This window comes from Eptatretus burgeri, chromosome 10, assembly GCF_056783735.1.
Source record: "Eptatretus burgeri isolate ZD-2024b chromosome 10, Ebu_testis_v1, whole genome shotgun sequence".
Classification (NCBI taxonomy): Eukaryota; Metazoa; Chordata; class Myxini; order Myxiniformes; family Myxinidae; genus Eptatretus; species Eptatretus burgeri.
The window spans coordinates 628,105-655,787 of NC_140970.1; the positions used below are offsets into that span (position 1 = coordinate 628,105).

Sequence of the window (27,683 nt, forward strand, 5' to 3'; positions counted from 1 at the left end):
ACCAGCCGCAGCTCCCCACGTGTAACAGTCAGTTAACGAACTTGAACGTGGTGCACGTGGAGCTTTCGTGTGAAAGTATCAAAATTTAGTTCCTCAAAGAGAGAAATAAACATGACACCGTGTTGTTACTTACTACACGTTACCAGGTAAACTTTATGTACTCCCAGTCGGTGTTATTATGAACAAACTAGCAGTCCAGTGGCGGGTGGTGGGTGCACAGGTCGCGCACTTCCCCTCGAGCTGCCCATTCTGGGTGCGATTCCCGACTCGACGAGACACATAAACTGGGGGATCAGCGCATGGCAGGCAGGGCATTGCATCACGAAACCCCTCGGATGGACTTTCCTGTGTGCACCAGGGGTCCCATCCGCATTCGCACTACAGACTAAAGTAGTTGGTGGACGTTAAAGATCACCACGGTGTCCTTCGCGAAGAGGAGATCGATTATTGTAGTTATCGCTGCGACATTGAACGAATTCCAAATTCCTGCCACATTCAGTCAATACGTCAGCCCTGGCCAGCCGGTTCGTGAAAGGCTTGGACCAAACTTCTCCCGATGCCCACAAGAATGTTGCAATGATCGGGCGTTAAAGAAGTGAGGACAGTGGTAGTAGTATCCGCTACTGTATTAAACAAACTACATGAATGGCACACGAACAGCCTCCAACTCCTCCAAGGATTCCAAGTTTTCTATAGCAACGCATGTGTTGTCAGTGTTTGCTGTTGCTAGGGCTAATGAAGCAATATGACGTCATAGAGGGCATTATGACGTAGTCCTCAAATTGACTTGAGCATGTTAAGAGTGTGATGAAGGAAACAAGACAAACTCAGTAAGTACCGTTACTGGTTTTACATCACAAGGCGAATTTCACTTTCATCTTGTCTTACTGTCCCTGCTCCTTGCACAAGTTTGTGTGATAATTGATAACAAAGCACCAAATAACGGAATTTCTTCCTCGATCGTGATCAATGACGAGATTCCTGGCAGGAGTTTGCGTACTCGCCACTAAGCTATCAAGCCTGGGTTCGAATCCCGACGCAGCTATAAACGGTGTTTCACGTGTCGGGTGATTCATGGTGTTCGTGTGAACCGTCCCTCGGATGGACGTTCAACGGGTGGGAGACCCGGACCTGCAGGTATTCGTTGGTGGACGTTTAAACATCCTAGGGAGTCCTTTGTGAAGAGAAGGCGAGCTGTCTCCGGCACCCTGAACAAAATTCCAACATTAATTACCGACAAGGGGCAGAGCATTAATGTTTTTTATTCGGAGGTTGGTGGCAGGATTTGCATTCCGGCCACCGGAAAACTCTTCACTCCGCGAAACACAAAAACGCAAACAAATCTGAAAACCCACTCCGTCTTGGTCTGGGTCTTACTGAGAGTGATGTGAGATGTGGTGGTACCATCTCTGACTTATTTCCAGTTGTTACTGGAGTTCGTCAGGGGTGTGGACTGGTCCCCACACTTTTCAACACTTGTATGGACTGGATTTTAGGGAGGATGTCGGAAAGATCAAGTTGCGGTGCATCATTTGGGAATGTCAAGATCTCTGACCTTGATTTCGCAGATAATGCGGTCATCTTTGCGGAGACTCTGGATATCCTTGTGGAGGCCCTCGAGGTGCTGAAAGAGGAGTCGGAGCTGCTGAGATAATGGGTTTCCTGGGTCAAAACCAAGATCCAGGCTTTCAATGACATCTTGGATGCTGCAATCTTGTCTGTACCACTTTGTGATGATGATGTTGAGGTCACGGAGAGATTTACTTACCTTGGCAGTGATATTTATTTCTCTGCTTGCTGTGAGTCAGAGGTCAGTAGATGTCTGGGTCGGGCCTGGGGAGTCATGGATTCACTGGATCATGGGGTGTGGTGCTGCCGGTACCTGTGCGGGAGGACGAAAGTCTGAGCCTTCAGGTCCTTGGTGCTTCCAGTCTTGCTCTATGGATGTGAGACTTGGACTCTGACCAAGGATCTGAGACGGAGACTTAATTCCTTTGGTACCAGGTCTCTTCCAAGAATCCTTGGCTATCGTTGGTCGGACTTTGTGTCCAACCATCGGTCACTGAGAGAGACTCAAATGAGATTTGTTACCTGTATAGTCAGTGAGCATCAGTTGCGGCTGTATGGACATGTGGCTCATTTTCCTGACGCTGATCCTGCTCACCAGATTCTCTCAGCGAAGGAGTCTCATGAGTGGAGGAGGCCAGTGGGCTGACCACATGCCTCATGGTTTCAGCAGGTTGATCATCATCTCAAGGAGTTGTGGAATGGCCAGGCATCTGCCCTGGGGATGGCCAGACAGAGGCTCCTGGAGTGACGCAGCGACGCGCTGCTCCAGTGTATGCTCCCATTCCTGACCTGAAAGGGCAGCGGGATGGCCACACTCCCTTCCCCTCCCTCCCCCCCCCCCCCAATGCCATCCAAGCAAATTATGCTCCCTGCAGCCATGTAGTGCATACGAAAGAAGAAATGCTCAAATAGTGATTAATTATAATTAATTATCAAACCTATCATTCCCATATATTTGTTGTTATTCCCATCGTGGTTATAAAGATTAATTATTGTTGAATTAAATTTATTTATTTTGATGCAGAAACGTGTGACTCTCTAAATTTAATATTGATTGCAAAATGTATTTGTTGAGCAATATTGCACAAGTCCCTTCGTTGTTGATATTATCCTGTTTCGTTGTTTTCAAGGTGGAGTTAGGTACATGGTTTACTCGTCATAAAGGACGGCAGAGTTTGTTGTCCAAGTTCAAGGTGACCATGATGCCAGCTGTCCCCATTGTTCAACCAGGTAACTCTTAACAGGCATCATAACAGATCCTCGGAAGTGACTACTTGCTAAAGAACAGGTGTATTGGTCGCGGGAACTGGAAACTGCAAATGCAAATTGTATTTAGTTGCTGTAAAAGCCATGAACCACCATTGTTTCCATCGTGGATATTGATGGCCCTGATGGTTGCTTTGTTTATTTGCTTGTTTTCCATGGTCGATACTTCCCACCATATCTGTTGGTTTGACCTCATTAAGAACTGTCCCAATACTGCTCCAATAGTATTAAATTGCGAAACAGATATACCTTTGGGGCATGCTAGCCCACAAGATGACATCACATCTCCAGAATCTTCCCATAAGGATGAAATAAGAGGCAGGCACTTCAAGTCCATTCTGAGAATACTCTTGATACATCTTTTTGCCATTACAATTGAGCTGCCTCATGATCAAATGGAAACTGCAAAGCCATTGACAAAACCTCCATTATAACTTTGAGGAAAGTGAATCAAACCATGACATTTTCACTTTGAATTTAACTTTGAAAACCTGCAGTATACCTGAGAACCTGCAGTATATCTGAAAACCTGAAAACCTGCATGATATGTCAAAACATCCAGTATATCTGAAAACCTGAAAACATGTTGTGTTCCTGAAAAGCTGGAAACCTGTAGTATACCTGAAAACCTGAAAACATGTTGTGTTCCTGAAAACCTGGAAACCTGTAGTATACCTGAAAACCTGAAAACATGTTGTGTTCCTGAAAACCTGGAAACCTGTAGTATAACTGAAAACCTGAAAACATGTTGTGTTCCTGAAAAGCTGGAAACCTGTAGTATACCTGAAAACCTGAAAACATGTTGTGTTCCTGAAAACCTGGAAACCTGTAGTATAACTGAAAACCTGAAAACATGTTGTGTTCCTGAAAACCTGGAAACCTGTAGTATACCTGAAAACCTGAAAACATGTTGTGTTCCTGAAAACCTGGAAACCTGTAGTATACCTGAAAACCTGAAAACATGTTGTGTTCCTGAAAACCTGGAAACCTGTAGTATACCTGAAAACCTGAAAACATGTTGTGTTCCTGAAAACCTGGAAACCTGTAGTATAACTGAAAACCTGAAAACATGTTGTGTTCCTGAAAAGCTGGAAACCTGTAGTATACCTGAAAACCTGAAATCATGTTGTGTTCCTGAAAACCTGGAAACCTGTAGTATACCTGAAAACCTGAAAACATGTTGTGTTCCTGAAAAGCTGGAAACCTGTAGTATACCTGAAAACCTGAAAACATGTTGTGTTCCTGAAAACCTGGAAACCTGTAGTATACCTGAAAACCTGAAAACATGTTGTGTTCCTGAAAACCTGGAAACCTGTAGTATACCTGAAAACCAGAAAACATGTTGTGTTCCTGAAAAGCTGGAAACCTGTAGTATACCTGAAAACCTGAAAACATGTTGTGTTCCTGAAAAGCAGCATGATATGTGAAACCATCCAGTATACCTGAAAACCTGAAAACATGTTGTATACCTGAAAACCTGGAAACCTGTAGTATACCTGAAAACCTGCAGTATATCTGAAAAGCTGAGAACCTGGAGGACACTTGAAAACCTGAAAACATGCAGTATACCTTAAAACCTGAGAACCTGCAGCATACCTGAACACCTGTAGTATACCTGAAAACCAGAAAACATGTTGTGTTCCTGAAAAGCTGGAAACCTGTAGTATACCTGAAAACCTGAAAACATGTTGTGTTCCTGAAAAGCAGCATGATATGTGAAACCATCCAGTATACCTGAAAACCTGAAAACATGTTGTATACCTGAAAACCTGGAAACCTGTAGTATACCTGAAAACCTGCAGTATATCTGAAAAGCTGAGAACCTGGAGGACACTTGAAAACCTGAAAACATGCAGTATACCTTAAAACCTGAGAACCTGCAGCATACCTGAACACCTGTAGTATACCTAAGAACCGGCAGTATACTTGAGAACCTGAAAACTTGCAATATACCTGAGAACCTGAAAACCTGCAGTGTACCAGAGAACCTGTCATCTACCTAAAAACCTGAGAACCTGAAGTATATCTGAAAACCTGAAAACCTGAAGTATATCTGAAAATCTGAAAACCTGCATGATACCTGAAAACCTACAGTATACCTGAAAACCAGAGAACCCGTTGTATACCTGAAAACCTGAGAACTTGAAAACCTGCAGTATACCGAAAAACCTGTGGTATACCTAGAACCTGCAATGTACCTGAGAACCTGAAAACCTGCAGTACACCTGAAAACCTGTAAACCTTCACTGTACCTGAAAACCTGCTGCTCTTCACAATAGAAACTTTGAAATGGGTTAAACACTTCATTATGACTAGCATGTAAGAGACGTCGCTTCGCTGATAGGAATACCAATCTTTGCTGCGATGGCTCATCTATGGGGCTGAGCCAAGAACAAAAAAGGATTCCTGCGAGATCGTGCCTTCTGTGCGGGGATAAATAACCAGCGTCGCAAGTTTCCATTTTGCAATTTCGCCACATGTGCTGGGGATGTACCCACACACAAACAAACCTTCCTGGGAGTTCCCTGAATACACCATCATTGGTTTCATTGAAATCCCTGAATCCGTTTTCAAGTTATAACACAACAGACAGACAGACAGACAGACAGACAGACACAGCTCCTTTTCTAATATACATTCTCAAGGTTAACTTTTCAGCTGGAAATAAACTTTTGAAAATGATCACCTCGCACTTTTTTTTTTCTCCCCTTTTTTTCAAAATGGATATTTAGGCTCATGGAGGAGTTCGTACATGTATCGCGTGCTCCATAAGAAGGACATGAAGAGATATCAGTGCACTTTGACATTAAATACAAAGACAATAGCAGACAGTGAGCAAAGTACCGTAGTATTTGGAATTCGAACATCGAGGCCTTGCATCATAAACTGTAAAAGTACTTCTCAGAAACACCAAGCAAGTATATATACATATATATATATATATATATATATATATATATATATATATATATATATATATATATATATATATATATATATATATATATATATATATTGTTGTGGTTACCAAATTCGCAAACCACCATTCAGGTCCCTTAGGTGAGGTATCTCGGTAAGTACATGTGTAGTTAGGCCCAAACCCGTTGTCTAGTGGGAATACATGTCATTTATGCGTGCTGCGACTCTTCAGGATAGCCGTTTTTCTTTTGCTATCTTTATTTTGGACCAACCGCCATTGTTACCACCACAATCACAACATCAACCACCAACCACAACGCCGCTTCACCACAACCGCCACGACCTTCCCGTCACACCTCGCAACCGTCGCATCGCCACCGTTCTTGCCCCGCTGTGGGTACCGGTGTTGGACTCGTGCAGGGCGCGCGCCGAACAGCGTGTACAAAATCATGGATTTTGTGCTTCAAAAACGGATCAAAAACGACACACGCCCACTTTTTGCCGTCCAATCGGTGAGCGAGGGGCGAATTGGCCCCGCCCCCAGGGCGATCGATATATGCAAATTTATGGATCAAAAAGCCTTCACGCCCACTTTTTCTCGGGCCAATGGGGAGCGAGGTGAAAGGTCGAAGGGAGGGGGTCAAAGATGAGAGGGCGAAGCTACGGGGCTGATAAAAGGACCGTGTTCGTCAGTCCAGGAGAGTCCAAAGAAAAAGTGAGTAGGAGAGTCCAGAGGCGGAGAGTAAGAGAGTAGGAGAGTCGAGATCAGAGAGTTAAGACTTCGCGGGCGGTGGAGTTGGCAAGAAGGAGCTGGGCGTCGTGTGCGTTGGAGTCGGAGCAAAAAGGGGACGGAGCTGTGGAGAGGCGGCGAGGGCAGACGAGGGGGTGCTCGCGTCGTGCAGGGAGCTGCACCCGAGGAAGGCCGACAGCGCGACCTGGCCGAGGTGGAGACGCTCGTCGCGGGACAATAAGAATCCTCTATACCCCGAGCATCAGCAACCCCCTCCTGTTTCCCCCCGCGCTGAGATAGTGCGACCAAGGGGGCCCCTTTCCCACCCCCTACCAGACACTGTCCGCGAGGCCCGCGGAGTTGAGGCGCCATCGCCGCTCCGCGTCTCATCACCAGACGGGTAGGCGCAACCCGGTCTCGGCCTCAGGCCCGCCTCATCCTTGAGGGTATTTCTTTTACTTGGTTTTGGGTATGTGTTGTCGGCGCCGTCTGTGAAGTAGAATTGTATAAGTGTTGCCGTGTGCTCGGTAGTCGGTATTAGCTCTGCATTGTGTTTTCGCTTTTACATTTGCTTTTTGTGTAAATTACATTGTGTCTTTTCTGTGTGCATTTGGTGGAATTGTATATGTGTGCTCCCGTGTGCCGCGAATAAATGTGCTTTGTGTTGAACTGTTTCCCGCTTCGCTTCGTCTTTTCCTCTATTGAATCCCCATCTTGCTTCACGTAAAGGGTTGGTAGTGGGCTGAATACGCCCGATAATTAATCGAACCGTCGAGGTCGACAATAACACCGCTCGGTTATTCTGATAGTACGGAACGGGTCGCTTAAGTGGCCCGTGTCCGAAGTCGACCTGCGGCGAGGTGCGATCGCCCGGTCTACCCTCCGCGTGGGTACTTAGGTAGGTCGGGTCGGCGAGCAACGCTATCCCACGCGGGGGCTGATTGGCTCGATCGCGGTGAGACCGAAAGGTCCACCCGTGACTGGTTCCCGGCGTTAGTCCGAGAGGGTCACGACTGGATTGTCCGTCCGGTGGGCGACGTGCCGCAATTCGAGTTACGTGGCCGCCAGCACGCCGGCGGGCGCGAATCCGCAACAATATATTATATATATATATATATATATATATATATATATATATATATATATATATATATATATATATATATATATATATATATTGTTACGGATTACAGAATCCGGTCTGATGAATGCATCCACACATCCAGGTCCTCAGACAGTTATTTCCTTCAATGCATGTTCAGATTCGCCCCATCCCCATGTCTCATCGGATCTTAAGTGTGATGCGTTGAGAAGGGTAAATGATAGATCCCCTCTCTTATGGGAAGTTTTTTTCTTTACGACAGACACGTTTACACACATTTCTTTCACAAGCTCTGAAGCCCACCCTCATTTTTCCTCAGCAACAATCTTTCGTGAGCTCCGATGCCCGCCTTTTCTGACAGAGCACGGTCGTCATGGTAACCGTGCGCCAGTGGGGCGGGGTGAGCTTCGGGCGGACTGCACCCACGGAGACGGCCCGGAGATATAAAAACGAGCGAGAGGTACGTTCTGAGGAGAAAAAGTGGGACAGAAAAAAATCGGGAGAGAGGAAAGCAAAAGAAAGCCAGGAAGGGAGAAGAGAACAATAAGTAAGCTTGAGAAGCGAGCAAGAAGCGGGTGTCTGACCAGCGCCAACAACGAGACAATTCGTCCTTCCCAGTGCTTCGACAAGTGAGCGTGTGGTGCGCGTGTGGGTGTGAGCAGCGCCGCCAACAAGTGAGGCACGGGTCGATCACCAACAACACCAGGGTCTAAACCCGCGACGGACGATCTCGGTGCCCTGCAGACTTCGACTGGCGTTCAAGGCTGCCCAGCGAGAGGGTGCACGGTGGGGCTGGGTGCTGGCGACGGACGTGACACGCACACACGCATTTCAGGACGTTTTCACTTCACGGACGACTTTCTGGTGAGCGAGACGATTCTCCCCCTCCCCTCCCCCTGAATGATCTGTTGGATACCCTTGTCTGTGTTTTAGCTGTAAGTAAATCAACCCCCGAAAAGCATCTGCTCTTTGTCTCTTTCCTGGCATTTTGATTGATTTTGCTTTGAAATTCATTCTTTATTTCCCTCAGTGAATAAAAGTTCTTTTTATTTATTTATATTATTATTAATAAATTATTTGTCGATTTCCAACCTGTCCATGTTTGTCCTTTCCTTCCATTGGTCTAGCATTGTTCGAACCGAGATAGACTGGGAGGTAATTACCACAGATTTGACCAAAAATAGTCGGCACGAACCAGCGGTTGAAATGCTCGGCCGCCCTAATTAAAATCTAATCAGATAATATTGGTGCTTTGCCGAGGGCACGCTCCCCGCTCTGGTAACCACGTGACCTCCAGTTAAACAGAATAATTAGATGGCAGACACTGGAACTCGTGGTTGACTGGGTGGCTTTCGTGGTTCTAAAACAACCCACCGTACCACAACGTTAACTGTGAGCGGTGGCCCCAGTTCCAGCTCTACCGAGAACAACCGGGGATTAATCCCCCTGAGTGACAAGCTGGTGTCTCGGTATCCGTAGCCGTAACAATATGTATATGCTTCTGTATATGTTTCTGTATATGTTTCTGTATATGTTTCTGTATATGTTTCTGTATATGTTTCTGTATATGTTTCTGTATATGTTTCTGTATATGTTTCTGTATATGTTTCTGTTTATGTTTATGTTTATGTTTATGTTTATGTTTATGTTTATGTTTATGTATATGTATATACCAAATCTTACCCCCTAACTTGATGAGGCAGGAGGACACAGATAACAGATCGAGCCCCATTGTTGCTGTCAGGTCGTGCATCAAGCACTGTGATGGGACTCGACCTGTGTCCTGCTGCCTCATCAAGTTAAGGGGTTTGATTTGGTTTATTAATGAGCCTAATATGATCAGGAATAAACGATCAGCAGTATGTTCTCCTGATGAGCCCACAACGAGGATGGCATCTAGATCGACATCTCCGCTTTCGTCTCTTCGTTCTTGTTGAGGAAGACCAGGAAGACTTTTTTGGATAAAAGCTCATCACCAGAAAGATCATACAGAAGCTACATGAATGAGTTATTTATGTAAACAAGAAATAAAAAGTTTTTTTTAATTTAAAAGCATGTCGGGATGTTCCTAAAGTATGTAAACAAGGTAGGGATGGTCACGAGAAATGATCATGTGGAGCCATCCCATCTTTCTTTGAATACTGGTTGTCCCTACATGAGCCACTAACGGTGTGTGTGTGTGTGTGTGTGTGTGTGTGTGTGTGTGTGTGTGTGTGTGTGTGTGTGTGTGTGTGTGTGTGTGTGTGTGTGTGTGTTTGTTCAATATAACCTCACACTGATTTACAAATGTTGCAGTATAAAAAGGGTCTGAAAAGGTCAAGTGGTCTCAACCTCTAAATTGTCAAAGGTCCAAGCTGTCTAAAATTTGTCCGAAGCATGTAAAGGTCAAAATGGTGTTCAGCTCTATGGAGTCTAAAGGGACTTAATGGGTGTAAAGGTCTAAAGGTTCTATGAGTCTAAATGGTATATAAAAGGTCGAAAACTGAAGGGATCTAAAGGTGTCTAAAGTGTCAAAAACTATTAAAGGTAAAAGGGGTCTTCAGGGTCATAGGGGTCTTAAAGGGTTGTGTGTGTCTTGGGGTATTAAGGGGCTTAGGGGTTTTTAGGGGCATGAGGGGTCTTAAAGGTTGTTGGGGTATTAAGGGTCTTTTTGGTCTTCAGGGTCGAAGGGATCTTAGGTGTCTTCAAGGGTCTGAGGGGCATTAAGGGTATTTGGGATATTAATGGTCTTAAAGGGTCTGCCGGGTCTTCAATGGTCTTAGTTGTATTAAGCGTCTTATGGATCTTTGGGTATAAAGGGTCTTGCAGGTCTTTTGGATCAAAAGGGTCTTAAGGCTCTTAGGGTTATTAAGGGTCTTAGGGGTCTTCAATGTTCGTGCAGGTCTTAGGGCTCTTGAGGGTATTAACGGTCTTAAGGGTCTTAAAGGGTGTTCCAGGTCGTCAATGGTCTTCGGGGTATTAAGGGTCTTAAAGGGTCTTCTGGGTCTTAATGGTCTTATGGGTATTAAGGGTCTTTGGGTTCTAAAGGGACTTAGGGGTCTTAAAGGGTCTTAGCAGTCTTAAGTGTCTTAGAGGTCTGAAGGGTCTTAATTGGGTCTTAAGTCTAAATGGTCTTCGGGGTCTTAACGGTCTTTGAGGTCTTAAAGGTATTGGTGGTCTTCGGGGTATTTGGGGTTTTAAAGAGTCCAAAGGGTCTTTTGGGGTCTTAAAGGGTTGCAGCAGTCGAAAGGGTCGATAGGTTTCAAAGGTACATTCCAATAGTATGTAATTAATAGACGTACATGCAGTCAGCGTGCAATCAATGCTCAAATAGTACGTAATTAATAGACAGCTTGTGAACGCAGACGTGAACTGAGGTTTATTTATATATGACTGCAAAGATGTTCTCCCACTGATTTACAAATGCACCAATTTTATCGACGTGCTCACATTGTATTGGTACTGTACATACTTTATAGATGATCTAACATTCTAAAGAGTACGTACTTTATAGAAATATATGTGTGTTGTTGCTGTTGATTGGCCCCGTGACTGTCCTGCATGGACAGCACTGATAATATTTCACCGTTCACCACAGCCACGTCGCTCTGATTGGCCCTTGGGAAAATGTCTGGCGGCCCCGCCCCCATCAGGCTGATTGACAGTCGTAGTCCCGCCCACCTCTCTGATTCTTCCTATTACTTTACGTGGAATCCTTTCAAGCTAATTGATAGGTGTGTGTGTGTGTGTGTGCGTGTGTGTGTGTGTGTGTGTGTGCGTGTGTGCGTGTGCGTGTGCGTGTGCGTGCGTGCGTGTGCGTGTGTGTGTGTGCGTGTGTGCGTGTGCGTGTGCGTGCGTGTGCGTGTGCGTGTGCGTGTGCGTGTGCGTGCGCGTGCGCGTGCGCGTGTGCGTGCGTGCGTGCGCGCGTCTCATGTATTACATGCACATACTAAGTACAGATCAATGTGTTCCAGGAGTGGAGGACGTAGACCCGAGGGTGGAGCCCCCCTTTGGCGAGGCTCCAGAGTTGAAGGTGTGCGGTGCGCACGAGACGTACACGCTGCAGTGTTGTCTGGGTGCGGGATCATTCGGACGCGTGTTCATGTGCTGGGCAGAGACTGCCCGCTGCCAAGTTGCCATCAAAATGATCCCTGGACACTCGCAGTACAACCGGATCGCCTCGAACGAGGTCTGCTGTGCCCGCACTAAAACTTATGTGACGTGGTGATTTATCAACCAATCAACACCTTTTGTACGATGGGAGCAGAGCACATCAATTTCCCCCCAAATGTTTGTTCGTTTTTAATCACAAACCTTCCTGTTTTAAAAGCCAGTGTTACTGGCATTAGAAAAAGAGGCACTCATGTAGAGCAGTGACGTTCATTTGTTCACCAAGCAGGAATCCTTTACAACTTTCAAGGACACGGAAGAAGCACACCAAATAAAATTTCACGATACTTCCCGAAGCGAGAGAGAAAATTTTTTTTCATTTTCTAATAAATAAATATTAAAAAAAGAACACACAAACAACAGAAACACAACAAACAACAACAGCAACAACAACAGCCACGCCCAGAAGAAGTCCATGTTATAAAATGTCCTTTTCGTGTGTTTTACTTATTTACACCTTCATTGACACACACAGACAGACGTGCAATATGTTTGTGAAGTACAACATGCTGTCTCTTGATTAAACCCGAACAGCAAAGCAACGGAAGGCACGTCCGGTAATAATAAGGATGAACACACTGTGGTCACAATCTGCGACAAAATCCGGTAACGTCACAGGCTGATTGGGAAAGAAACTTGCATTTAAAGCACCCTTAAAACGATGAACAGCGTGATTGGGAAACATACATTCAACATATCATTTGATTCATAACTCAACCCCTCTCATCCATGTAAGCCTCCAGCACGGTTATATCAGAATGAGCTGATTTGTCACACGGTCACGGATTATTAACCCCAATATTGAGCTGTTCAAAAACTACGTCATGCTATTTTTTGAGTAATTTATGCAACGTAACGCTTGGTTACGTAACAAAAGTAATGTGTAACGCTTGATTATGTAACGTAAAATAATGCTTGACAACGTAACGTGATATAATGTGTAATGCTTGATTACATAACGTGATGTAATGTGTAATGCTTGATTACATAACGTGATATAATGCGTAATGCTTGATTATGTTACGTGATGTAATGCGTAACGCTTGATTACGTAACGTAAAGTAATGCGTAACGCTTGATTACGTAACGTAAAGTGATGCGTAACGCTTGATTACGTAGTGTAAAGTAATGCGTAACGCTTGATTACGTAACGTAAAGTAATGCGTAACGCTTCATTACGTAACGTAAAGTAATGCGTAACGCTTCATTACGTAACGTAAAGTAATGCGTAACGCTTGATTACGTAACGTAAAGTAATGCGTAACACTTGATTACGTAACGTAAAGTAATGCGTAATGCTTCATTACGTAACGTAAAGTAATGCGTAACGCTTGATTACGTAACGTAAAGTAATGCGTAACGCTTGATTCCGTAACATAAAGTAATGCGTTACGCTTGATTACGTAACGTAAAGTAATGCGTAACACTTGATTACGTAACGTAAAGTAATGCGTAACGCTTGATTACGTAACATAAAGTAATGTGTAACACTTGATTACGTAACATAAAGTAATGTGTAACGCTTGATTACGTAACGTAAAGTAATGCGTAACGCTTGATTACGTAACGTAAAGTAATGCGTAACGCTTCATTACGTAACGTAAAGTAATGCGTAACGCTTCATTACGTAACGTAAAGTAATGCGTAACGCTTCATTACGTAACGTAAAGTAATGCGTAACGCTTCATTACGTAACGTAAAGTAATGCATAATGCTTGATTACGTAACATAAAGTAATACGTAACGCTTGATTAAATAAAGTAAAGTAAAGTGTAATGCTTGATTGATTATACCAAGTGTTTTGACGGGCTTGATTAAACTTACTATTATTTGACATTGATTCGATGTTTCGGACTCCTTCATCGTGATTAACACTCAACCCAAACAAAGACAATGGAAATCTGACGCAGCAAACCAGGACAATGTATAATCAGCAGAGGCCAACACAGACAGGCCTCATGTGTTCGGCCCACCAGAAAACCAATATGGCGGCCATATCATTTGTCTGTACGCCATGGTGGGTGGAGTCAAGCGAACAATGTGGGTGTGGCCCGACAGCTGTCTGACCAATGGGTGCACATTTTTCAAAAATCGACCAACACCAACACTGACATCGACATCAACATCAGCAGCAGTTGCTCTAAGCTCTCGTAGACCTGCGAGATGCAGGTAAAGATAACCTTCGCATTTCTTGGATTATTGTGAGTATACGTCGTTCATGGAAATTTTTAATGTTCCACATAAATATGTCCCTAGGGTCATGTTGAGTACTTGAGTCTCATGCAAAGTTCAAGTTTCATGTTGATCGAGTACAATGTCCCTGTTGGGAGTCTCATATATTGAGTGTATCTCGTGCTGAATACACGTTCAACAAGTCTCACACTGAGTGTGTGTCACGTGCTTATTGCATTGTCCAGTACTCCTGTTGAGTGAGTCCAGTCCTGTGCTGGTCTCACACTGAGTACATGTCCCGTGCTGTGTACAACTGACTGCATTTTTTTTTGTCATGAGATTTTGCCCACCATAAGGCCAAAGACCACTCAAGGTGGGGGATAGAAAATATTTTGTGCTGGTGGCATTGCCATCATGAGGGAGTCTCATGCTGAGTGTTATTCCTTGCTAATTGAAATCGTCAGTGCTGTGAAAGTCTTATTCCGATTGCATGTTCTGTACAGATTCGCATCCTCTCGCACATCTCCAAGAACGTTGAGCTTGCAGCGAAGGCTCACCTGCCAAGTCTGCGCGAAGCGTTTCGTACACCGTGCAATTCGTGCTTCGTATTCGACCTTCTCGGCAAAAACCTGCACGAAGTGCACCGTGAGAACAACTTCCGACCATTTGCCCTCCGACACGTACGTGTCATCGCACAGCAGGTGAATCGGTCTCTTCATCTCACTTCTTATCCCTGCAGAGCTACCCCATACCCCCCATATCATTCCCACTCTCCTTCCCCTACCTCCCTCGACTCCACATCATTTCTCATTTTTTTTTTCATGAGTGATGGATGTTTCAAGCATTGTGTAAAAATAAAAGTAAAAAAGTCATGTTTTTAGTGGAGTAACATTTCTCATCAAATATTAATTTCAATAACTCAGATAATTGTAGTTTTGTGGTTGTTCTTTTTTTCTTCCAGTTACTGCTGGCTCTGTCGCAGCTCAAAGAATGGGGCATCATCCACGCAGATTTAAAGCCAGAGAACATCTTGCTTGCAAATGATTCCACGAAGAACTTCCATGTGCAACTTATCGACTTCGGCTCTTCATCGTTCTCTGCAGAGGTGTGTCTCGGTGTCAAAGTCCAAAGGAGAGCAGCAACTTATTATGATGTCTTGGGGCAAGTTAATGAAAGCACAAGATAGACTTCTTTATATTCATGCTTCATCTAAGGCACACGAGGAACTTGAATATGCATGTTTGTCACGTACGTAACAAGAACTTTATGAGACATGGTACTTTAATATAAATTACAAAGACATAAAGAGACAAGGGATAAATCAAAATGGCAATTTGTGGGATTTTCCCAGATAGGAATAACAAACAGGTGAACCAATCAAATAGCTTTAGTTTTCAAAACAGGAGTCATTGGAGCACCAAGGTTGGAACGACTGTAATGTACCATTGAAGTGTTACTCTGAGTACATTGAAATTTGTTTCCAGGTGAAGTTTGTGCGGGATCCGTACATCCAGTCCAGGTATTATAGAGCACCAGAGATACTGCTTGGAGCTCCATTCAGTGAAAAGGTTGACATGTGGTCCCTCGGCTGTGTTCTTGCTGAACTACTTCTTTGTTGGCCTCTTTACCCTGGCTCTAATGAGTATGACCAGGTAGGTAATAAAGCGATGATGCTGTTTGTGGGATATAAAACACATTTTTTCTTTTATTTATACAGACATTCTTTATAGCAAATATGAGTTGTTATTTTTTCAACCAGTAAAGCATAAAGCACACTTATAAGGCAAGATAAATACTTACTTTTTAAAATGCAGCGCAATCATGTTCATTTATCAAATCAATAATCTCCATACATCCAATCAAAAAATTCAGCTCAATCATCTTCATTCTTCCAATCAATAATAATCTCCATTCATACCATCAATCACATTCAGTCATCCAATAAATAATCTCCATCGATGTATTCAATCATTTTCATTCTTCCAATCAAAAATACATCTCATTCTTACAGCGTTATATGATCAGCAAATGGCTGAATCTTGAAAGCCAAGTTTAACATAATCGAATTATAAAGAGCAATCAGACATTGCAAACCCTCACCAAGACTTTTGAGTTGTGCATTTTGTGTGCTCGTGTGTTTGTGTTCGTGCTGGTGTGTAGATGATTCATTGATTTTGAAGTCCTGTGCTGATGTTCATCGAGCGGACAAACAGACCTTTTCGGTTTTATTGTATTGATTCAGTTCCATTCGTATGTATTTTATAGACATACTCACATATCAACCGTATGTACTCTTTTGAAGGACTCACGTTTCAATAGTACGTACTTTATAGACTTAGACATGTTCTATTTGAATGAAGTTTGAATAAAAAACACATTCCTCGTAACACATATGTATGTATTTTATAGATACTGTACACAGATTTTACTGATGGAAACGTATTGTTACAGTATTGTTGCGGACCAGGGGTCACGGGAGTAGGAGGGTGGGGGTATCCCATATTGGCGTCGATTGGTGGAGGACGGGGGGGGGGAGACACTTTTTATCAAGGGGGGGGACAACATATCGATTGTCCCCCCCCCCCCCACTTTTTTCATTGAACGTAAGTAATGTAACGCTGGAGCCTCTCTGGATCTTTACTTTTGCCAAAAACAACAAAAGAAAAAGAACCGTTAGTTTTATTGGTCTATTATAGTTCTATTAAAGATGATAGGTTAACAATTCAACATTGAGAATCTGTGCTTCCCAAGCCATGGTCTCCCACTGGCCAAGCGTCCATAGCGACATCACTTTTTGATACTTCGATGTCGGCTCTTCCTATCATTGCGAAGCAGAATTCGACAAGCGTTGGATTGTTCACCCACTAACAGGGAACGTGACCTGGACATTTTGAGGTATGTTGGGACGTTTTCGGACTTTGTATCGTCATTTTATGAGTGTTTAAAGAAATCGCGGCTTCATGGCCTGGAGCGCCACGTCTCGGATAGTGTTAGGCCGCAACGGCTCGGGGCCCCTTTAGCGACCAAAATAGTTTATTTCACCTTTCTAACTTATATCGCAGGATGCCTGATATTATTACCTGCATGATGATGTGTGTGTGTTTAATTTTTGTGACTTTGCACTGTCGAGTTATAAGCCAATAAAAGATTTTGCGGCCTGGTATGCTGATTGAGATGGTGGAGCTTGTACAGGATGACGCGGTTTCACTCTGCCTGCTCGCACGAACGAACGGAAAGATATTTTGTAATTCTGTTTTCATATTTCGCAGTCGATAACAGTGGCCTAAATCCCGACGTTGAAAACGGGGTGAAAATCGAAAGAAAGTGGGTATTTTGGCGATTAAATTAGCTTTGAATACTTGGGAAACATAAAATAAAATGGGCTGATTCACTCGCTTTTGCGGCGGTTCATGTAAATAATTTTTTCATCGGTACTTGGACTAAGGGGAGGTATAGACCTACAGAACGAGAGGTATCATTCGGTCGTCGGACTTAAGAGGATTAGATTGTAGATTTTAAAAGGTAGCTGTTGAAAAATATGCAAAATTAACCTAAGCGGTTCGGACAAACGAACGGAAAATTATTTTTGAATTCTGTTCTCGGATTATACAGTATCTACAAGGTAGTAATGAGATTACCTTGAAAATCCGATTAAAAAAGGCTTAGGCTTCGTAGCTCAGCCGCGGCTTGCAATTTTTACTAGGAAAAATAACGTTCCGGAAGGAATTTCTCTTCCGCCATCATCCGAATAATTTTTCGTTAACACGAGGACGAAGAGGAAGGATAGACCGACGGGATAAGGTGTCTCATTAAACTGTGTGATTTAGAATGATTAAATTAGAGATTTTAAATGCAGCGTTGAAAATAAAATAGAGGATTGTCAGCTTCTTCACCATGTCGACCCTGCAACGGTTCTGGACCCCTTTAGCGACCAAAATGGTTTATTTCACCTTTCTAACTTATATCGCACTCTACTTAAACAAAACGTACGGACACGCACTATACTTAAACAAAGGCACGCAGTTTCAAAGTTGTTGCGTTTTTTTTTATTTTTTATTTTTTTTTTTGCACGTATGGGCACGCACGAGTGGAAATGATGAACGTATTTACAAATCAACAAACTATGTACAATAATTGGAAAGAAGAGAGTGCACGTCCGGACGGCAACAGATCTTAATCCCTCGTCTCCTGGTCTCGTGGTTTGTGAGAGGTAAAGAATTGCATAAATGTTCACATTACAACTGATTTTAGCTCATTCCTTTGGTGAACCCTTTTTATGGCATGCAAATCAAGAACACAATCTACAAAGATTGTGGTTCAAAGTGGTTCAAAGATTTTCCGTGGCTTCATTTTGAACAGAGTATCGGCGGTGTACTCTGTCACACCTGTACGGACGCTTCTCGTGAAAAACTTACCGAACTTGCCCGCTGTGCAGAAGATGCATTTGTCTCAAAGGGCTTTCGGAACTGGAAAAAGGCTACCGAAAAATTCAGACAACACGAACGATCAAACACACATTGGCTTGCCTCTGAAAATCTGAAATGTCGCGGAAGTCAACCTGGTGTCGATGTGCAGCTGAGCAGCAAACTGCTAGAAGAGCAAAGATCTGCACAGTCACCACTTCTGAAGATTATCACCTCACTGCAATATTTAGCCCGACAAGGTTTTGCAATTGGTGGGAAGGATGCCTCTGAAGGGAATTTCAAAATGCTCTTACAGTTGCGGGCCGAGGATGATGTAAACCTCAAGACGTGGCTGTCAAGGAAGACGATGTTCACAAGTGGAGAAATTCAGAACGAAATTCTACAGTTGATGAGTCATGCCATCCTCAGAAATATTTGCAGTAACATGAATGAAATGTCCACTCAGTTCGGAGTCGTAACTGATGGAACGCAAGATATTCAGGGTAATCAGCAGGAGTCGGTGTGTGTGCGCTATGTGACGGATTCCTTTGACGTTCAAGAAGATCTCATCGGCCTCTACCAAGTATCGTCAACAACAGGAGTATCACTTTGTAAGATGTTTCAGGATGTCCTAATTCGGTGTTAACTCCCTATTGAACACCTTAGAGCGCAGACTTACGATGGGGCAAGCAACATGTCCGGAAAGTACAAGGGCTGTCAAGCACAGCTAAAAAAACTCCAACCGCTGCCCAATTATGTTCACTGTGGAGCTCATGTCACCCAACTCATTACATCCAAAGCCCTACAAACTGCACCGTTCATAAGAGACGCCCTTGATTATGTCCAGGTACTCAGCAACATCTACAACTCTGGAAAATTCAAGCATCTGTACTTGAATATCCACGCTGACTATGCTGACACTCCTTGCCCTCCACGCCTGAGGCCAATTTGCCCGACGCGTTGGTTAACTCGTTCTCCTGCCGTGAAATCGATATTGGATAACTATGAAGCGGTACTGGATGCCCTTCAACAAGCAAGTGATGACTTTGGTACGAACACAGCATCGCGAGCCAACGGTATTCGAAGCTGTCTTTCATCAGGAAAGTGTGTTCTCGGTCTGTTTGCATCATTGCCTGTTCTCCAATCCCTTGAATACCTCAATAAGGCACTTCAGGGTTCACAAGTTACCGTCTCTGGTATGCTTACTGCTGCAAAGGTAACTGCACAGAATCTCCAATCTCTCCGTACCGACCAGACGTTTAAGGAGGTTTTCGAAGCAGCACAACAGAAGCTCCAGCAGTGCCAACTAGATCCAGTGACCCTCCCTCGTAAGCGCAAGCTTCCAAAGAGACTTGATGGAGGCACGCAGGAATACTCTGGCAATTCTGCAGAGGAGGTATACAGAGTTGAATTTTTCAAAGTCATCGACAGCGCATCCGAGAACTTGAACGAGTACTTCACATCAACCAACCTCATGGTGTATTGGGACTTGGGTGGAATGCTCCTGTCTGGGTCATTCAAACCATAAATAGTCCGCAAATATCCCGAACTGTCAGATTCCCTGTCAGATATCGGAGCAAGAACTTGGCTTCTTTCGTAACCAGTTCAGTGGTTCATCTTTTGAGGATTACCGTAAGATATTTGTGGACATGGTGCCGGAAGTCCGTCGAATGTTCCCACAGGTAGAACATTTACTTAGGCTTCTATTGGTTTCCCCAACAAGTTCATGCGAAGCAGAACGGTCATTCAGCGCACTCAGACGTATGAAGACTTGGTTACGTTCCACAATGACCCAACAACGCCTCAACCATCTCATGACCTGTCATGTTCACCGAGATCATCTGACTGCACTTGATCCCCAAGACATTGCTACAAAGTTTTTAACTGGATCAGCAGACAAGAGGGTTCAAATTTTTGGCAAGTTTTAAGGTAAGTTGACCGTACTTGTGTAATATCAATTTGTATGTCAGTCTAGTTTTCAGTTTATGTTTAGTGAACCAGATCAAGGGTCGTGAGAAGGAGGCTTGATAAACAATTCTTTAGATATATAAGTATATATGTATTTCTTTGATGACACTTGAAACTTTGAAATGTGCATGATTAATGTTTAATTAATTTCGCTCCGTCTGCTTACATTTGATAAAAAAAGATGGTCGATAGATGGTCAGATTAATTTAAGGGATTTGTGTGATCAGAAGGCATCATGTCAACGAGCGTGGAAAATCAAGAATTTGCAACCGGGTAGACTTGTTGTGTCCACGCTGGCACGAAGTGGACTTCGTGGTCTGGACATGCAATGTCCCCCCCACCCCCCCCCAAATTTTCAAAAGCAATCTATGCCCATGGTATCCCAGGTCTCCCCGGTCTCACCGGGAATCGAGACCATCCATCGCACACAAACAAGTCTGTGTCACGGCGAGTCGCTAATCGACTGTGAATGCTAACAATTTAATCAAGTGACCCAGTGTCCTCCATCTGACTCCCGCTTAACTGGGGTACATGCAGTCTCCTTATCGGGAAATTGCACCCTCAGTGGTTGTGCTACTTTTATCTTTATTGGATCTTGATTAAGGTGGCCGAGCTTTAAGCGAGCACAACGCCAGACTGATGTGAGGGGCAATCTGTTGGAGAATTATAATCTCCCGGCTAATCTATGTTCAGACATTGCTGGACCAATGGAAGAAAGGCCAAACATGGGCAGATTGGAAATACAATGCAACAAGAATCATTTATTTGTAATAAGCGATGTGGGGTATGAGAAGGAGGGAAAGGAACTCGAGGGCTTTAATGGAGTCAAAGGGAAACCGAGGCAGAAAAAAGGGAAATGCAATAAAAAGCAATCGAGGTGTGTGTTTACAAAAAGAAAAGAAAATGCACAAGTCGCAGAGTTAACCTAACCTATTGACCTTCCAGAGAACATGACAAGGGTACCCACTGGGCACTCACACTTGGTGGACAATTGGGAGGAGCAGGGTGGCCTCAGCCTCCTGGTACGTTTGAACCGTCACCCTCCCGAGCTTGATACTGCTCTCCCTGCCGCTCCCTGGAACGGCCCTGACACTGCACTCCACAACCGAAGGTCCATGAGCTCTGTCAGAATCGTGAACCAAAGTGTCGGGACCAGGGCAGAAAGTGAGAGCGACGACTAAGGCAGAGAGTGTGTGAGAGTGATGACCAGGGCAGAAAAAGAGAGAACCAGAACGTTGGGCACAGCTTTATAGTCCCTGGGGCAGGCGGGGCCGAGGACCGCACGTCAGATCTTCCGAGGTGGCCTGGGGGCCAGATATTGGGCATGTCAGATCTAGCGAGCTGGCCCCATCCCCATTGAGGGGTGCCACCCAAAGCCCCGCCTATTCTGCTGCCTGCCCGGATATGCACTCAGTTGGCTCTTCCGGCTGGCTGTCGCCAGGAGCGGAACATGGGAAATCACTTTTACTCCCATACACCCATTACGAACCCCACATGTTCAAAAATGTCCATGGCACAAAGCCAGGGAATGGGGTAATTATTGCATGGGGGGGGGGGCTGTGTTGTGTCCTGGTCCATATACCGGTCGTATTCCAGTGGAGTGGAATGAACGGGGATTAGCGAAACGAAATATAGTGCAGGAGTAGACGGCAATAAATTACAGTACAGGGTAGACGCCCACACAGACGAACAGGCAAGCAAGGACTTTGTGGGTCCTTTAAACAATAAAGGGGAATTCGGCGTGCACTTCCAAAGCCATGGCTTTGAAAACAGCCAACGGATCCAGAACGCTGGTGTTGTTCACACACGTTGAACAGCCATGGCAGTAAAACACACACACCCAACGTGATGACTGCAGTCACGACACAAGTCATCACGTGTTGATGTCGTTATTATCCCAATGGGATGAGAGGGGGTGCGAGCTCCCCAATCCAACGTATTTACATAATAACCCCAATAGAGAAGGTGCTATTCTTAACGTACATTACGGAAATAACTACTCTAAAGAAAACGCTTTGCGCGTTTCAATTTTGGCATACGGTTTATAAATCACAACAACATGTACTTAATAAATGCACTCATACTTTTAATAGTACGTATTTTATAGACATGCTCGCATTCTAATTGAACATACTTAATGGACGTACTCACATTCTAATTGTACGAAATTTAAAGATCGATGGACTTGGTTGAAAACAGCCAACGTGTAATACTGGCTACCACCAGGTGGCGATTGTGGCCTACTTGAGCACATTGTGCGGACAAACAAACAAATCAACAAACGGGCCCAAATGCAATATTCTCTCTTATGGCGAGGGATAATAATCCCATTCACGAACATTTTAACTCAAAATTACTTTCTCCACCTGACTTTCTTTCTGACTTTCTTTCTCCACCTGACCACCAAAATTATTTTCTCCACCTGACTTTCTTTCTCCACCTGGCCACTAAAATTACTTTACATAAGACTGAAATCTTCTCGCCATAGATCCGATATATCTGTGAAACTCAGGGCCTGCCAGGACCCCGGCTTCTGAGTCTGGGCACCAAAGTACCCCGTTTCTTCTGCCTACAATCAAGCTGCAATCCAGATAATAGTCGATTTGCTTCTTGGAAACAGGTGAAATAGTAACATAGTTTGTTTTCGAAATTTTGTGCAATGAATGAATAAAGTAGAAAGTTGATCATGCCCAAAGAATATCACGTAAACTGTAATACCCCTGCAGGTGTTTAAAAATCTCCCACACATCAGGTGTAAGGGTTCCTCTCCAAGCTGGACCAGGGCTCTGCATTGACAATTATTTTGGAATAGAAATTGACTTTCAAATGAATTGAATTAAAGCCTTCATCCTGGCTTATGCAGGTTCCAATCCAAGGGTGGAGATTGAAGTCCTGTGCTGATTACCAGGCTGAAACCGGAATCAGGCCACAGGAGAGACGTCGGCGGGTGTTGAAGTCACTGAAGTCTCTGAAAAAGGTGCTAATTCATGATCGTTCTTCATATCCCCATCGGTGATGCTAAAATCGCTGTAAGGCTTTCAACAATCATTGTGCCCAGCAGTAATTGTACACACTGCAAATACGTGAAGCTCCATACCCCATTAAGGGAATGCCATGACCCAAATTCTCTCAAACATATTGTGACGTCCACGGGACTTGAACAGTCCCGCCAACGTGGAATGAGCCGAAACGATGGAGGCGATTTATTTTTCTATAACCCAAAGACGGCGCTTTTAATCGCCCTACCGCAAACGGGACGAGGAAGGTGGCACGAGTCACTTTTCACTGAGTTGATGATGTTTATTTGTTTTTATTATTATCAGAAATAACAAGACTCGGCAAGAAGAGGGATCCGGGGCGATTTGACGGGATGGTGTGGGATCGGGCGTGGGGAAAAACACAGACAATTCCAATGAATATACAGTTCTCAATCCCTCTAAGGCGCCAAGCAGACACACACACACACACACACACACACACACACACACACACACACACACACACAAAACGTAGCTATCTCTGGTGGTCAGGCTGGACCGTGGTGTGGACGCAACTGTCCCTGGATGGGCGCCAGACGAGCCGGCCTTGCTCTCGTCAGGGGGGGGGCAGGAGAAACCGCAGTGCTGTCGACCTCCTGGTCCTGGCCCAAGTTCGCCCACAGCCGCCAGGGAACCAGCTCCCGCGCCAAGCCGCGAGCAGGAGAGGGAGGCAGGTCCACCCGCCGCCCGACCCCGTATTCCGAGTGAGCAGAACCCTAGAGCCAACCAAAGCAAGGCACGAGGCTCGGAAAGGCTCCTAGGCACGATCAAGAGCACCGTCGACTCAGCAAAGCAACCAGGACGCTCTCTGCCGCCACAGGTTCCACACCAAAAAAAAACACGAGCGTTCTGGTTGCAATCTTCTTCTTCTTCCTTTTCGACCCCGAACAGAACCTTTTTATCCTTCTGCCTCGTCACCTCCAATCGAGCCGTTTATTGGCCCACTGCTGTCGCCTTCTGCCAATCGTGATCACGGGGCGGAGCCATCCGCTGTACTGTCCTGTGACATCACGGCCAGTCTTCAGAGAATACCAAAAGGGGTTTATGCAGACACACTTACCCTATCCCGTGTCCCTATCTAATTACGTGACATTTATCATTTCCCCCTTGAAGAAATGAACATTTACTAGACAACTTATCACCACTGAATTACTACTTATTACATCGAGATCCTGGTAAACTCGAACAGCATGGCATACCTAATTAAACATCCTAATTGCCCTTTGAATGCATACCCCCCCCCTCAAACGTAACACTGCCCCCTCCTCTGGTACCGCAGCTCCTGCAAGGTATATCACAGGTGCAACCGTACCAGCCTTAACACTTACTGACTCACACCTAATTAACCTAACGAAATAAAGTAGGAGGGGCAATGGGCAGCGAGTCGCAGCTAACTTACCTATCCTGCTTAATGTACTACCCCCTTATGGCCTTATCCTCGCCTAAACAATCATTCGTTTTTGTTTTTTTTTATCACATGAGAGCACTGAGCGAAGTTGCACTCCATCCTCCGGATCGTCGCTCTTGCCCAGCACTCTTCCAGTGATCTGGGGAGGGGGAAACAAAAGGTTCCACAAAAACACAACACTTATACTTTATATTCCTACTCTAAGCCTTAATGACACTATTCACAGGATATTTACACTTGACCGCCTCCCCCAGTGGATGCTAATAGACCCAGCGTTACCTGGGGAGCCAATTTTCAAATTTGCTTGCCCCAAAATTATGCGAACATCATGCCCTTGCTGCACATGTCAAGTTGTGCGGGATCGGGTGGGACTCACACATCTTCACAACACTCACACCATGGTCATCATCACATTTCTAGGTCATGGTCCTCATTTTAATCATGCAGGCTGAATCCCGTCATGGCCGTGGGGTGGGTTACCACAAGATGATGGGGGCATCTCAGGTGCAACCATGCCCACAGGTAAGCTTTAATCCAACCCGGACGTTTCTCCGCCCTGCTCCCTTTGATTCCCTCCCCCCTGGTAGTCATCAGCTCTAATCCCGTACAACACTCTGGAAGGGGTCTCACTGGCTCCTCTGGCCTTCCTGGGTCGCCAAGGTCCTACCCGCCTTGGTCGCCCAACCAGACCCTCTCCCAGTTGCCTCCAGACACTGTCACCATTAGCCACCAGGTGGTGAATCTCCTTGAAGGGGGTCGCAATTCACGCTCACCGTGAGCTTCAGCAATCCCTGTGGACAAGCACATCATCCCCACCCACAAAACCCACATGACTCCCCCACCCCATCGGCCTTACATGTGACACCTGCATTTCTAACACTTCACCGACCATGACCTTCCCTGTTACCACACCATGCCCAACAAAAAAAACAATGTGTGCACCATACATTTCACTTCTTCACTTAAAACAAGTCACACAGCACTTCTCACCCGATCCACGCACCAGCCATTGGACAGCCACTCGTGCCCGCTTTGTTTCCAATTACCCATTGTCCCTATTGTCACTCTAAAACCCAGCAGAACTTACAAACCCATGCCAATTTTCCCACAATTCATTTTTTTTTCCACTAAAGGAGGCACTTCGCCACAATCTCACCAGCCGTGCATGGCCCTATATGCTCAGCCCGATCTAGTCTCCCGGACCCCCGACAGTGATCTCCGGACCCGACCTATGAAAGGGCATCTCGGATAGACCTGGCGGTTCAGCAGGAGGATTCATCCTCTGTAATATTTGGGTAATGCCAATTTCTCCCAGCCCCCCTCCCTGATCCTGGATCTCCGCCTGTCGGATCGTCACCGATGGCCTCTCTGGAACCCGACCCGGCCGACTCCACGAGGCCAGCCTGGCCGCGCACTCGGCCGCTCGGTGAACGGTGGGTGGATCCTGTAACTCCACTAGCGCTCGGACCTCAGGGTCAGGAAGAGCAGCTAAAAATTTCTCGAGTGCCAGTCTGTCCCATGCCTCCACTGTAAGGTCGCGATACGTGATCCTGACTGATTGGTAAATGTCCTGTGCCAGCTCCTGCACTGTCTCACCCGGCTTTAATCTGCGGTGCTGGAGCTGGGCCCGCACCAGATCACAGTTTGCCGCGAACCCAAACCGACGGCTCAACGCCTCGCAAATGTGGGAGCTGGTCAACATCCCCTCCGCGATCACGTTTAACACATCTGCGGCTGGTCCCCGCAACGTTGCCACCAAATTCCCTGTACGTTTCCGCTCGTTCCACCCGTTTAGTCGGGAAATGCACTCAAATTGCATCAGAAAAGCTTCAACGCTCCCTGACCCGTCGAAATTTACCAGGGGGATCACTTTTACGGTGGCCCGCTTCTCAGTTTCTCCCTTGTCCGAATCCAGCCCAGGGATCAACCACCCTTGTGGCTGCGTATCCAATTTCGGAGCCCCCTGTGGCCAAAGATGTTTTGTGGTGAGGGTCTCATGCGTCAATTTTGCCTCCTGTTCCAAACGTTGAATGGACCGATTCACCTCTTCCCGCAGGATCTTCTGGGCCCGCACAACCTCCTCCAAGGCTCCGTCGCGAGTTTGCAGCTGCTCCTCAACCAACCCGGACACTCTACTTACAAAAGACGGCTCTACCGGGCCTTTATCCAAGACTTCATCTTGGCTCATAATTTTATCTTGTTCGTCCAAACGAGCCTCCAATCCTTTTACCTCCTCCGCCAAATTCATCCCTTGCTTCCTCAGCTCTCCCCACTCTTCAACTTGCAGCTGCATACGAGCATCCACACAGGCACGATGACGTTCCAGGCTTTCATCCACTTTATCAACCCGAATGTTCGTTGCATCAATTTTATCTACCAATTTTTTCCGTATATTTTCCCCCTCCAATGTAATTTCTACCTTTGTTTCCTCCAATCTATCCTCGAATTTACTTTGTATTTCTCCCAATTTAACATCCACACACTCCTGCATCTCAGTTTTCATTTTCTCAATCTTTTCCCCCAATTCATCCCTCATTAAATCAATCCGTGCACCCAACTGTACCCCCATTACCCTCAATTGATCTGTCATTTCTGCCCTCTGTGTCACGAATTGATTTTCCATTTGTGCCCCCTGTGCCGTCATTTTTGCCCCCTGTGCTGTATTTGCACTCATTAAACGTTCCAACATTGTCCAGATCGTCATCGTGCCGGTTTCCGGCGCTGCCGGCTCCGTTACGGGCGGTGAAGCACGGTCCACGCTCGGAATGGGGGAGGTTCCAACCCTACCCCCGTCTCTCCCTTCTTCCCCCGACTCGCTGCCAGACACGTGGCCTTCCTCCTCAAACATCTGCACATCCGCCATGGTGCAGAAGTCCCGTTTGCCGCTAATTAATTTAAATTTGAAAAATCCCGCCAAAATTTTCCCGCGCTCGCGCACTTTTCTGTAATAATTTTATAT

The 27,683-nt window shown here is 45.3% G+C and overlaps 1 protein-coding gene across 3 annotated transcripts in view; it reads left to right on the top strand.

Annotated features, from left to right (window-relative positions):
* HIPK4 (homeodomain interacting protein kinase 4) overlaps positions 1-27,683 on the top strand; it is a 42,347-nt gene that overhangs the window by 4 nt on the left and 14,660 nt on the right. Inside the window, exons 1-8 of one of the 3 annotated variants that reach the window (XM_085896786.1) lie at positions 1-146; positions 2,700-2,799; positions 11,540-11,754; positions 14,411-14,608; positions 14,869-15,012; positions 15,392-15,559; positions 22,767-22,898; positions 23,142-23,255. The exon at positions 1-146 is cut by the window's left edge and continues 4 nt beyond it. In XM_085896786.1, coding sequence (XP_085752912.1) covers positions 2,769-2,799; positions 11,540-11,754; positions 14,411-14,608; positions 14,869-15,012; positions 15,392-15,559; positions 22,767-22,898; positions 23,142-23,255 — 1,002 coding nt within the window. In that variant the 5' untranslated portion in view covers positions 1-146; positions 2,700-2,768. Of the gene's footprint in view, positions 147-709; positions 831-2,699; positions 2,800-11,539; positions 11,755-14,410; positions 14,609-14,868; positions 15,013-15,391; positions 15,560-22,766; positions 22,899-23,141; positions 23,256-27,683 lie in introns of those variants that run through there. The other 2 variants (XM_085896787.1, XM_085896788.1) reach the window with 2 other exon arrangements.